Source organism: Leiobunum rupestre, chromosome 3 (genome assembly GCF_980474605.1).
Source record: "Leiobunum rupestre chromosome 3, qqLeiRupe1.1.hap1, whole genome shotgun sequence".
Taxonomy (NCBI): domain Eukaryota; kingdom Metazoa; phylum Arthropoda; class Arachnida; order Opiliones; family Sclerosomatidae; genus Leiobunum; species Leiobunum rupestre.
Window position 1 is genome coordinate 75,260,669 of NC_143386.1, and position 11,111 is coordinate 75,271,779.

The following is an 11,111-nucleotide window of genomic DNA, read 5'->3' on the forward strand; positions in this document are numbered from 1 at the left end:
GCGCCATCTCCGGACTAGCAGCATTATAGAATTTTATTGGCGAACTCGCTTGAGATGGGAGGTGTAATTGTTGACTTGTGCGCTTAATTTTCTATTCAAAATTAATGGAAAATCATTGGAATCTTGAGAAATACATTAAATCTAAACTAAAAAAGTAAGTTTTTCAATAATATATCAATATAAATAATATCTATATCAATTAATTATAGCTTTGTGAACAATGTTTTGCATGAGCTGTTAGGCCTTGGCAATTACAAGGTCATGTGTTTTATAAATAAAATATAATTAGACTACAACATCAAAAGATAATGATATTTGTTAAAAGTATTTGAATTGTAATTGTTTTTACGTATTAAAATCTAGAAGCTTAATTAAAATGTTTCTTTTCTATATCACTACTTTATTAATTCTATGTACTTCGCCAAAAGATTTTCAGACTTGTATATTGTTTGGATTAGTTCTATTAATATAAATAGCTCATTTTTATTGAAAATTATTATCGATTCAATCTCAGCTAAATTACTGTTAAGGCATCAAATTGGTATTAAGTGGGAGTTCCGAAGTGCGATTTAATTTGACGTCGGCACAACGTCGTTTCCGAGTCGGAAATATGCCTATTTGAAGTCGGCTCATAGTCATTTCTGAGTCGGCCCATACTCCTTTCTGAGTCGGCCCATAGTCCTCTCTGAGTCAGCCCATAGTCCTTTCTGAGTCAGCCCATAGTCCTTTCTGAGTCGGCCCATAGTCCTTTCTGAGTCGGCCCATAGTCCTTTCTGAGTCGGCCCATAGTCCTTTCTGAGTCGGCCCATAGTCCTTTCTGAGTCGGTCCATAGTCATTTCTGAGTCGGTCCATAGTCATTTCTGAGTCGGCCCATAGTCCTTTCTGAGTCGGCCCATAGTCCTTTCTGAGTCGGTCCATAGTCATTTCTGAGTCAGTCCATAGTCATTTCTGAGTCGGTCCATAGTCCTTTCTGAGTAGGACATACATCGGAAGTGAGTCGAATTTTCTTGTCGATCGACGGTCGGCCGACTACTTTTCTACTAGGACATTTCGACCTTTCAGAGTGGGGTGGCCCGACAGTAGGCCGACCTTTCTGTTTTAAGACACTAGCCGACGTCGGCCCGACTCTAAAATGCTACAGGGGGTATAGGAGGGATGTGGGACGTCGGATAATATTCCCGTTTCAACCGTTTGGGGTGCGGACTAAATACGATCTCACGCTTCCATCGCTGCTTTTCTTAACCTCACTTTTAATGGCTAGTTTCCACATTTGCTTTGAGACCTTCTCTTCGTGGATTATCACAACATCTCCTACTGCCATCTCTCTGTGGGATTTCTTCAGAAGGACTTGGTGTGCATTACGTAGTTCCATCGGGTATTCTTCTTTCCATCTCTTCCATAGGCGCTCTACTAAAGCTACACGTATCTTTAAGTTTCTTGACAATTGTTTTTGGGAGGATGGTATGTGGCTTTCCTTTGGTCGCTGTGGTGGCATGCAAGTGAGTCTTTGTCTGATTATATATTGCGAAGGTGTAAGTGGTGTAGGATCATGGGCGTCGCTGAAGACGAATGCCATTGGGCGTGAATTGATGATAGCCTCTGTTTCGGCTAGCACCGTTTCCATCTCTTGGTACGATAAGGTGACGCGTCCAAGAATTTTTCTTAAGATGGTTTTCCCTGACTTTACGAGCCTTTCCCAAAAACCACCCCACCATGCGGCATGGTAAGCTATAAATTATCTCGTGGTGTCGTCTTTGATGGCTTTCCAAATTTGCTTTAGGTCTTCACTTCCTCGGATAAACGTTTTGGCGTTATCGGAGTCAACGAAATGAGGTACTCCTCGGCGAGCTACTAATCGTCTGAAGGCCACGAGGAATTCCTATGTGGTCTGGTAAGGAAATAATTCTAGATGGATTGCACTGGTTGTAGCGCAAGTAAATAAGCATATGTCGGCTTTGATGATCTCTTGTCCAATTTTTACGTAAAGAGGCCCGGCCAAATCTATGCCGACCGTCTCAAATGGTGGCGTGTAATCCACTCGGGTGGCGGGTAAAGACGCCATGGGTGCTTCTCCTGGCTTCGCTTGTTCTCTTCTGCAAACCATGCAATTTCTCGTCACGAATTTTGCAATCTCTCTTCCTGTGATGACGCAATATTTGCCTCGAGCTTGGGTTAGCGTAGCTTGTACCCCCGAATGCAGGACTTCCCAATGACTGCGTGTCATTAATAGAAAGGTCAAGTGTTGCTTTTTGTGCAAGATGATTGGGTGCTTTTCATCCTCTGTGAGTCTGGATCGGTGCAAGCGTCCCCCTACGGCTAACAGTCCATTTTGGTTTATTATTGGTCTTAGTTTGGTTGTTTCGGATTCTCTTGGAACGGTTGCTCCTTCTGACAAGGCTTTGATTTCTTTTGCGTAATCAAGTTTCTGAACGCTTGTGATCCTCACGATTTCTGCTTCTGCCATTTCCGTTGCTGTGATGAGTTCATTTTCTTTGGTGATTTTCTTTAGGGCATTGATAAAACGGTGGATGTAGGCTGTGATTCGCATAACTTTGTTAATCGAGCTATAGGCTTTCAGGTCCATTACATTGGACATTCCCCTCCCAAAGTCTTCGGTTTCTGTTAGAATGGCAAGAGCAGGTTTTCTGGCTTCGGTTTGTACCCTTCGAGCACTTAACTTCTATTTTTTCAGATGGCCAGTGCCTTGGGCCTTCCTTCAACCTGCGGGGTCCATCCCACCAAAGTCTGTTTTCCGCTAAATCTGCTGCTTTCGCTTCTCGACTAGGGATGTCGGCCGGATTTTCTTGACCGGGACAGTGATTCCAGTCTTTGGGTTTGGTTAGCTCTACGATTTCTTTCACACGGTTTTGGACAAATGGCTTCCAGATTTTAGAGTTTCCTTTTACCTAGTAGAGCGCCACCATCGAGTCACTCCACAAATACTCATCCATGGCTTCGACCTTAAAAGCTGATATGACATTCCTGATGAGATGAGCTCCCAAGAGGCAAGCCATTAACTCTAGTCAGGGTAGTAGGAGGTCCTTGAGTGGCGCTACTCTAGCCTTACAAGTTTCGAATGAAACTCCTAGTTTGCCGGATCCGGTGATGTAGCGTAGGCTTTGCTGCTTGCGTCGCAAAAGGTATGAAGTTCTTGTTTGATTACCTTTTCTTCGGGGTAGTAACATCTGTTTAACTTGATTTTGCTAACTGTTGGCATTTCTTCCCGCCATTGATCAAACTCTTCTTTGATGATTTGGGGTAGGTTTTCATCCCACGTGAGTTTCTCCTTCCATAGCTTCTGGAATAGCATCTTACCACGTATTACGTAAGGAGCTAACATCCCGATGGGATCGTAGATTTGTGCTACGGCGCTGAGGATGTGCCGTTTGTTCGGTTTGACTTCTTGAATTGCTATTTCTATGTTTGAGAGATCGAATGAGAACTTGTCTAATTAAGGGCTCTATTGTAATCCTCAGATTTTTTCGGTGTCTGACTTAACATTTATCTTCATTGTTTCATTGGACGGCTGCATTTCACTTCCCCATTTTTCTCTCAATTCCGAAGAGTTTTTCTTCCATTTTCATAAGGTCATATTTGCACCTTCCTTGCTTCAGCTGGTGTTTAACGATGGCTTTGTAGTCGTGTTATAGGATCGGGTCTCTCTTGAATATTTGTACGAGACTTCTGGCTCTCTTGGTGGCTAGGGTTAGGTTGCTAGGTAGGTCTTCTTCGTGGCGACTCCAAGGGAATTTGACTTGGTACCTACCCTCCTCGAAGGTGGTTTCTTTCTCAAATCGCTCTAGAACTTCTTGTCCGTTGGGATCTGCTTCTGTTTTGTCTGTTATTCCTAGTGATTCAATATTCCAGAACTTGCTCATGGCGTCCTCCAATACGGCTCCTGTTACGCTGTTTTTTAAAAGGGTTACGTGGTTCGAATTTACCGGAACATTATTGAGGTTTACGGGTCCATGGATGACCCATCCGATAGTTGTTTCTGGGGCGGCTAGTTTTCTATCTATCATCTTGGTTCTTCCTTTGGAAAAGTCGTTATATTGGTCCGCTCATATTAAAAGCTCTATACTGCTGGCGTTCGGCGTATCAGTTGATTTTTCGTCTGCCAGGATCATATTTCTCTCTCGGGCTAACTCTTGCACTTGGTTGCAATTTACTAGGGTTAGGGCGTTACATAGGAACGGCACCTCTATAGCGTTGATCTGGATCACTCCGTCTGGTTCTCTAGTATTTCTCCGGGCTACTCGAACGACTTGTCTGGTGCTGGTTCTTGGGCTGTCGTTCATAAATTCGGCTATCTGAATGGATTTTTCTCCAATGGTGGGCAGTTTGAGTTTTCTAGATATCTCCTCTATTATAAAGGTGGCTTGACTTCCGTTATCCAAGAGGCTTCTGATTTTCTTCGAGCTTCCGGTATCATCCGGCGAGCTGATTAAGGTCATGGCAGTTTGTAGGACAGCCATGTTTTGGCTTCCCTTGACGGTGCTTACGTTTATTTTCTTTATTGTGGTTTCTTCGGCGACTTGTTTTTTCTCTTCTCGGGTGGGCTTACGGAATCGGTTTTCTTCACAGATAACGGCGTGGTGACGACCGCGACAAAGCTTGCAAATCTGAAAATTAGAGCCGCAAACACGTGCATCGTGTTCTATCCTCGTACATATATAGAATCTTCCTTGGCTTCTTATCATTTTCTTCTTATCTTCTAGGGTGTAGTTCTGCCATTCTACAGTAGGGTGTTGGGATACCTTGCAGAAAATGCTAAAGATTCGGGGTCATGGGGCGACGTTGACGTTTAGAGCTGATGTGCTTGGTGGGTTTAAGTATCTTGGAGTGTTTAAGTAGCTTGAAAGAGTTGAATAGCTAGATCTTGATTTTTCGCGATATTCGAATTTGGGCGCGAATTTTGGCTTTTCAAATTTTGCCGTGCGCTTTTCAATTTTTGACGTTTTAAGCATAGCGCTAGTTTCTCGACCTTCAACTTCAATCTTTAGAAATATTAACAATTTGTCCACATCCCAAGCCTCATTATTACTTCTCTGCATACTAAACTTTAATCTAATATCGTCCGGTAAACACCAAACAATAGCTGGGCATAAGGTAGATGAATTAACCTTTATCTCTATATCTAAACCATTTAAACTTCGAATATTGGTTTCGCAAGCATCGTAAAGCTTCCTTAAAGAGGCACTGTCATGTGAACTTTCTACGGGATCTAACCTCAACAGCTGGTTCATTATAGAGTGAATTACTAGATCAGTCCTATCGTAATGTTATTTAGTAATGCTACTGCGTGCTCATAGTTGGTATCTGACACAATAAACCCATTTACGGCGCTAAGCGCCTCCCCTTCCAAAAGTGACAAAAAAGAGTTGACTTAGATAATTTCCTTCCGTCTACGATTAATGAGTTAATTTGACTCTAGAATTGTGACCACTCTTTTACGTCTTCTTTGAACTTTCTTACGGTGATTTGTGGAAGCCTGGATTCCTCTCGGACGGTAACTACAGTTGAGTTTCCCGCTCCAGTTCCTGATGGCATGGTTGATGATCCTCTTGCATTCGCTATTGACGCAATCTTTCGTTTGAGGTTGTTTTTCGCCAGGGTTATTTCGTCGTGGTAGTCTTCTGCAGCACCGGTTTCCTTGGCGATTTCAGGATCGTCCTCCGACTGGGCTACCATTAGTTTTGCGATAGTAGCGTCCAGCTCCTTTAAAGATCCTTCCCTTAATTCGAGTAGGGACATCTGGTCTTCGTGATCTTCAATGGTGGTTGCCGGTAGTGTGGATTTTGGTGGTGCTGGCTCTGACCTTTTTACGAATCTTTTTAAATTTCTGGAAAGGTGCTTCTCTCTGCGCGTCCGAGTCTGCCATTGTTCACGTTCACTTTAACAGTCCGATTAAACTTAGAATATTCCAATTTGCACCACTAGTTCACGTAGTCCGGTTTACCGTTTAATTTTAATTATAGGATCCTTGCGTTTGTTGTGTATCCCGGGTTAAGGCACCAAAATTATGAAAAATACTTTTGGTTGGAAGAGACTAAATTTACTTAAAAACCGACTGAAAAATTTCCAAGTATTAGTTTTAGCATGAATTTCAAAATACCGCTTGACGAGGGGTCTCGAACCCGAAAGCTTCGGAAACATGTACATTTTAACTGTTTTTAATAAAATCAAGAATACCATGAAGTATCAGTCATGCTTTAAACAACTATTAAATGAATTTATTCATTTACCCATGAATATGGATCCGTAGGCTATAGCTATGGTACCTTCATCGTCAAAAGGAGGTTGGACTAACTTTCGATTTACGTCATTCAAAGTTTTAAATAAACCAATCGGAGGTTACGATTTTATTTTCGGAATTCGAATAGCAGACGACGCGTACCAGAAAGGGCGGAGCCGCGAATGGCGCGAAGTTTATAGACCAACCTCGTTTTGACGAGGATGCCTACAGCACTATAGCTGATCCATATTCATGGGTAAATGATTAAATTCCTGGTTTTAGGTATTAAGTGGAGACGACGAGGTAATTAACATTTAAACAAAATTTAATACTTTCAATACAATTATAAAGTTCAACAACTTGCTCTTATCGAGCGACCGCGACTTGAATTTAAAATGGCATTTATCTCCTTTTCTGGAGAGGTTAGGAAGTTTGGACCTTCTGGGTTCCGGGCCGAAATTGCAAGTGAGAAGCCTCGAGAAAATTTTCTCGGGGCTCTCTCAAAGAGATGGAAAGTCTTAGGGTTTTGTTTGAGGGGCAGAAATTCTGCAAGCTCCGAGCGTCACTAAGTCGGGCTGCCACGGTCATTTATGGACCGTCCGAAGGGATTACAGGGAAAAACCCAGGAACGCTCGGCGCCAGCGGAATTTCTTTACAATTGCTTTTCTTGGGTCGGAACAAATTTACAGATTTTATTTTACTACCTTTACGGTTTACAGAAATCTTAATATAAAAAATTAGGTTACAAATCGGTTTTTATTAATTAAGCAATATTATAAATTACAAGTTATATTTAAGTCACATTTAATTATTGAGTGGAGCTCTCACTGTGGTGACATCAATGGGAAAGTTGGCTGTGTGTGTGGGTGGGTATGTGTGTGTGTCGCACTTGGGGGAGAAGAGAAAGGGACCCTGAACGAGACGGAGAAGAGAGAGGGAAATTCGCGGTAATGTCCGGAAAAGAGGGGACAAGAAAAGAGAGGGGGGGACAAGGCACTGCCGTTCAGGATATAATTTTAGCGAAAAATAAAGTGGACTAATTATAAGTTATAAAAAAGATTGGACTAATAAAATATTATTTAGGCGAGGGAGACCTTCGCCGCGAGAGAGGGGGGACAAGAAAAGAGAGGGGGGAGCGAAAAATAAAGAGTGGACTTATTATAAATTATAAAAAAGATTGGACTAATAAAATATTATTTGGAGAGGGAGACCTTCGCCGCGAGAGAGGGGGGGACAAGAAAAGAGAGGGGGGAGCGAAAAATAAAGAGTGGACTTATTATAAATTATAAAAAAGATTGGACTAATAAAATATTATTTAGGCGAGGGAGAACTTCGCCGCGAGAGAGGGGGGACAAGAAAAGAGAAGGGGGAGCGAAAAATAAAGAGTGGACTTATTATAAATTATAAAAAAGATTGGACTAATAAAATATTATTTAGGAGAGGGAGACCTTCGCCGCGAGAGAGGGGGGGACAAGAAAAGAGAGGGGGGAGCGAAAAATAAAGAGTGGACTTATTATAAATTATAAAAAAGATTGGACTTATAAACTGCTTGTTTTTCCGGCAAAAAAAAAGAACTAGAAAGACTTAAATTACTAATGTTGTAATTGTACTATTTGTACTAATAAACTGTTTGTAGCTTAAAAAATATGTGTAGTTTTCTTTCGGTATTAATGTTCAATTAACATAAATACGACATTACTAAAGTTATACAACTCTTCGACAACTCCGTAATTCACGATTATCGTAGCGCCACGCTCCGCTCAAGTCTTTGTCGAGAATGCCGGCTCCGGGTTTTGAGACGTTCTAGTTATGATAATAAAACAATTGGGTACAAGACCCTTGTGCTACTATAAAATATTCAACAAACACAAACCCTCAATGTAAAGTTTCAAGAAACAAACATCACCTGAAACCCAAACAAACAAACTAGCAGACGATATTTTAGGCCAATCGCTAGAATATTTTTAAACATTTAATTTTCCAACTAAAATTCCATTATGTGGTTTGCTTTTGTAACCAATAACCTTATTTATCTTATTTTTATTTCCTAATTGTTTTATTACATATATTTTAATATTATACTGATTAAACACGATATCTGAAAGAATGAATTTTGTAGCGCATAGCCACACTTTCTATAAACATTCGGTGAAATGACGAGCAAGTCACGTGATGTTAGCTACCGCTTTACAGAAATCATGCGGTGATACTTTCCCACGCGACGTAAGAAGAACCGTTGACCGTAACACGGTTCTCGTCTCGGCCCTAGTGCGAGACTTTTGGTATGAAGTCTTATAAGACTTTTGCTAATAACTTACATAGCACTTTATAGAAAGTCACTGTTATTCTACTACAATCGTCGTTTCGTAAATGTTTAAATCATTTATAATAGACGAGTAAAGAAAACCACTTTCCTCTTAAAATATTTTTTACGAACTTCCGAGGGAATTGTTGGTAGGAAGGGAGAACCTGATTGGCTATTACAGGAGTCTCCGCAAAACTTATCCTAATTGTGCCCTTTTACAAAATGTTCTGGCGAAGTGGAGGTTCAGTGTTCACATCTTAAACAATTTCTTTACTCGTCTATTTATTTTACTCCATTTATTTCCGTCGTACAAATTTAACTTGAGTGGAGATATTTTGCGTTATTAAGGCCTCATTTTAACAAAAACATATTATAAAATCATAACTTAAAAAAGAAAACAATGACAGTTAACAAAAATTTATTATTGACTTATTCGTATTGATTATTATACAGTATGTTACGTACAAGAATGTCAAAAATTTCTTTGGGTCCTAATGAGCCCAAAATGTACTATAATCATGAGTCTTAAAACGCTTTGTTTCTGAGTTTAAAACCAACAGAAACCCGTCCCAAAACAACGAAATAGACAGTAATGTGAAGTTCGGTATTCGGCCTTGAACCCAATTGTTTCCATTTATTTTTCATTTGTTTTTATAACAGTGAAGCGATCAAATCAATAATCGACACTACATAAATAGATTGATGATTTAGTTTTAAATTTAGGATTTTAAACGACCGTTAAAAATGGTCAGACATTGTAAATAAGCAACTTGTTCGAGGTGAATGTCAATTCAAAGTATTTACCCCGATAGATGCTGGCATAGTGCTTCTTATTTTGGAAAGCGTACAAGAGCGAAATACGAGTGTTAAAGACACTGTTGAGAAGAAACTACAACAGTTTGATTTGCGTAAAGCCAGACTAATAAGCCTAGGCGGAAAAAAATATACTTACAATAGCACACTGAACGTTCTTTCCTAAGCTGAATTTAATGAGACCTAACGCTTCTTGTGTAGGCCTTATCTATCGTTATCTCCTGCGAACGCATTAGGTCAGTGGGGTATATTTCAATTTCGTTGTTTGGCTCTTTTGAAAGTCTGCGAGGTACTTTAGACTTTGTCCTTTTATTATTAAAAACACACCAATTTTTGTCATTTACTTTGTTGCGATTTCTTAATAACATGTATTAATCTTTAGATTTATAACGATTTAGTTCATTTGTAATAATTATGGGACTTCTAAGCACTTTTTATTATAAATCGTAATATGAGATAGCTTAGTATTAGTAGGGTTGCCGTTTAGAACCGAAGGAACCGGAACCGAAATTACCCGTTCGATTCCGGTTCCAAGAAATGGGAACCGAAGCCACTTCGGTTCGGGTCCGGTTCCATCTAGAACCGAGCCGGAACCGAAGGATAACAGAACCAGATCGAATCGAAAGAACCGAATAATTTTTGAATTCTATTACTTTTAAAAAAGCCGCGAAAAAGAATTAATAAACCACTGACAACAGTGACAGGGACTATTATCTAAATTGGAAGGAAAAACCGTTGTATTTAGAAATCACCTAATTTCGTTTTGTCTAAACTATTGGGTTTTATTTCGCCGCGTGTTCTATGTTACTTTCAAAAAGGTGGAAATAAGCAAAAATAGCTTCGCCGCCTGCGCGAGCTAGTTTTCCTTTTGTTCTCGACATTCTGCTCGGTCAAGGTACGAAAATGAGTGCATATAATTTCGGTTCAGTTTGGTTCCTACTATTTTTCGGTTCGGTTCCGGTTCCTTCTGAAGATGCCTCTGTATTAGACGGCGAAATTAATCGTGCGCTCTGTAAAGCGTATTAAAATTGTAATTTGTATATTAAAAAGTTTTTACTGTGTAACTAAAGTAGTCTGTCTTCGTTTTTATTATAAACCATAGGTAACTGAATTTAATTGGAAAAAAATTAAATAGGATTAGCATAAATATCCAATCCAGGAGCTGATTTAGAAGGCAGCGATTTTAAAGTTTTCTTAATTTCCGAAGCAGTTGTATCGAAAAGAGCGAAAGTTGAATCATTTATGTTATGTCAGTCAATTGGGCAATTTGAATTTTCCAGACAATACTGGAAGTAAAATATTTGTTAAAATCGTGGGCGGAGTAGTGATGGGCTCACTAGGCTTTTGATTTCTGCAGTTGCTTGGTTAAATACTTTCCATTTATCTTAAGGACTCTTTGCTTCGGAATTGTTTTTAAAAAAATGTTTTTTCGGCATTGGTCGTTTTTTTGAAATTGTATATAAACTTTATTTCGTTTTATTGATTTTTTAGGTTTTGTTATAGTTATTAACCAATATTTTCTCGTAAGTTTAATTTGCGTCGCTCATCTTGTATAAATTATCCCAACTTTTTCTGACCTGTCTATTTTGAAAATTGAAAAAAAAACCTTACACTGAATTTCTCCGATTTCAAAAGGCTTATTACTCATGGGGAAAGATTCAAAGCTAATGAACAGGGTAGTGGTCGGACACATCCAGTGTTTCCTGGATACAAACATCTTTATTAATAAATAGAAACACGTTCTTAGGTATACTTTT

At 39.7% G+C, this 11,111-nt stretch overlaps 2 protein-coding genes across 2 annotated transcripts; both read right to left on the bottom strand.

Moving 5' to 3' along the window:
• Positions 1–1,184: 1,184 nt before the first annotated feature.
• LOC149954611 (uncharacterized) lies at positions 1,185–1,625 on the bottom strand. Its single transcript, XM_090169984.1, has one exon. It carries the CDS (start codon positions 1,623–1,625, stop codon positions 1,185–1,187), a length of 441 nt encoding a protein of 146 aa, XP_090026110.1.
• A 255-nt stretch (positions 1,626–1,880) lies between these two features.
• LOC149954612 (uncharacterized) lies at positions 1,881–3,015 on the bottom strand. Its single transcript, XM_090169985.1, has 3 exons — positions 2,934–3,015; positions 2,664–2,855; positions 1,881–2,620 (listed from the first exon to the last, which is right to left on the bottom strand). Exons 1-3 carry the CDS (start codon positions 3,013–3,015, stop codon positions 1,881–1,883), a joined length of 1,014 nt encoding a protein of 337 aa, XP_090026111.1.
• Positions 3,016–11,111: the final 8,096 nt, after the last annotated feature.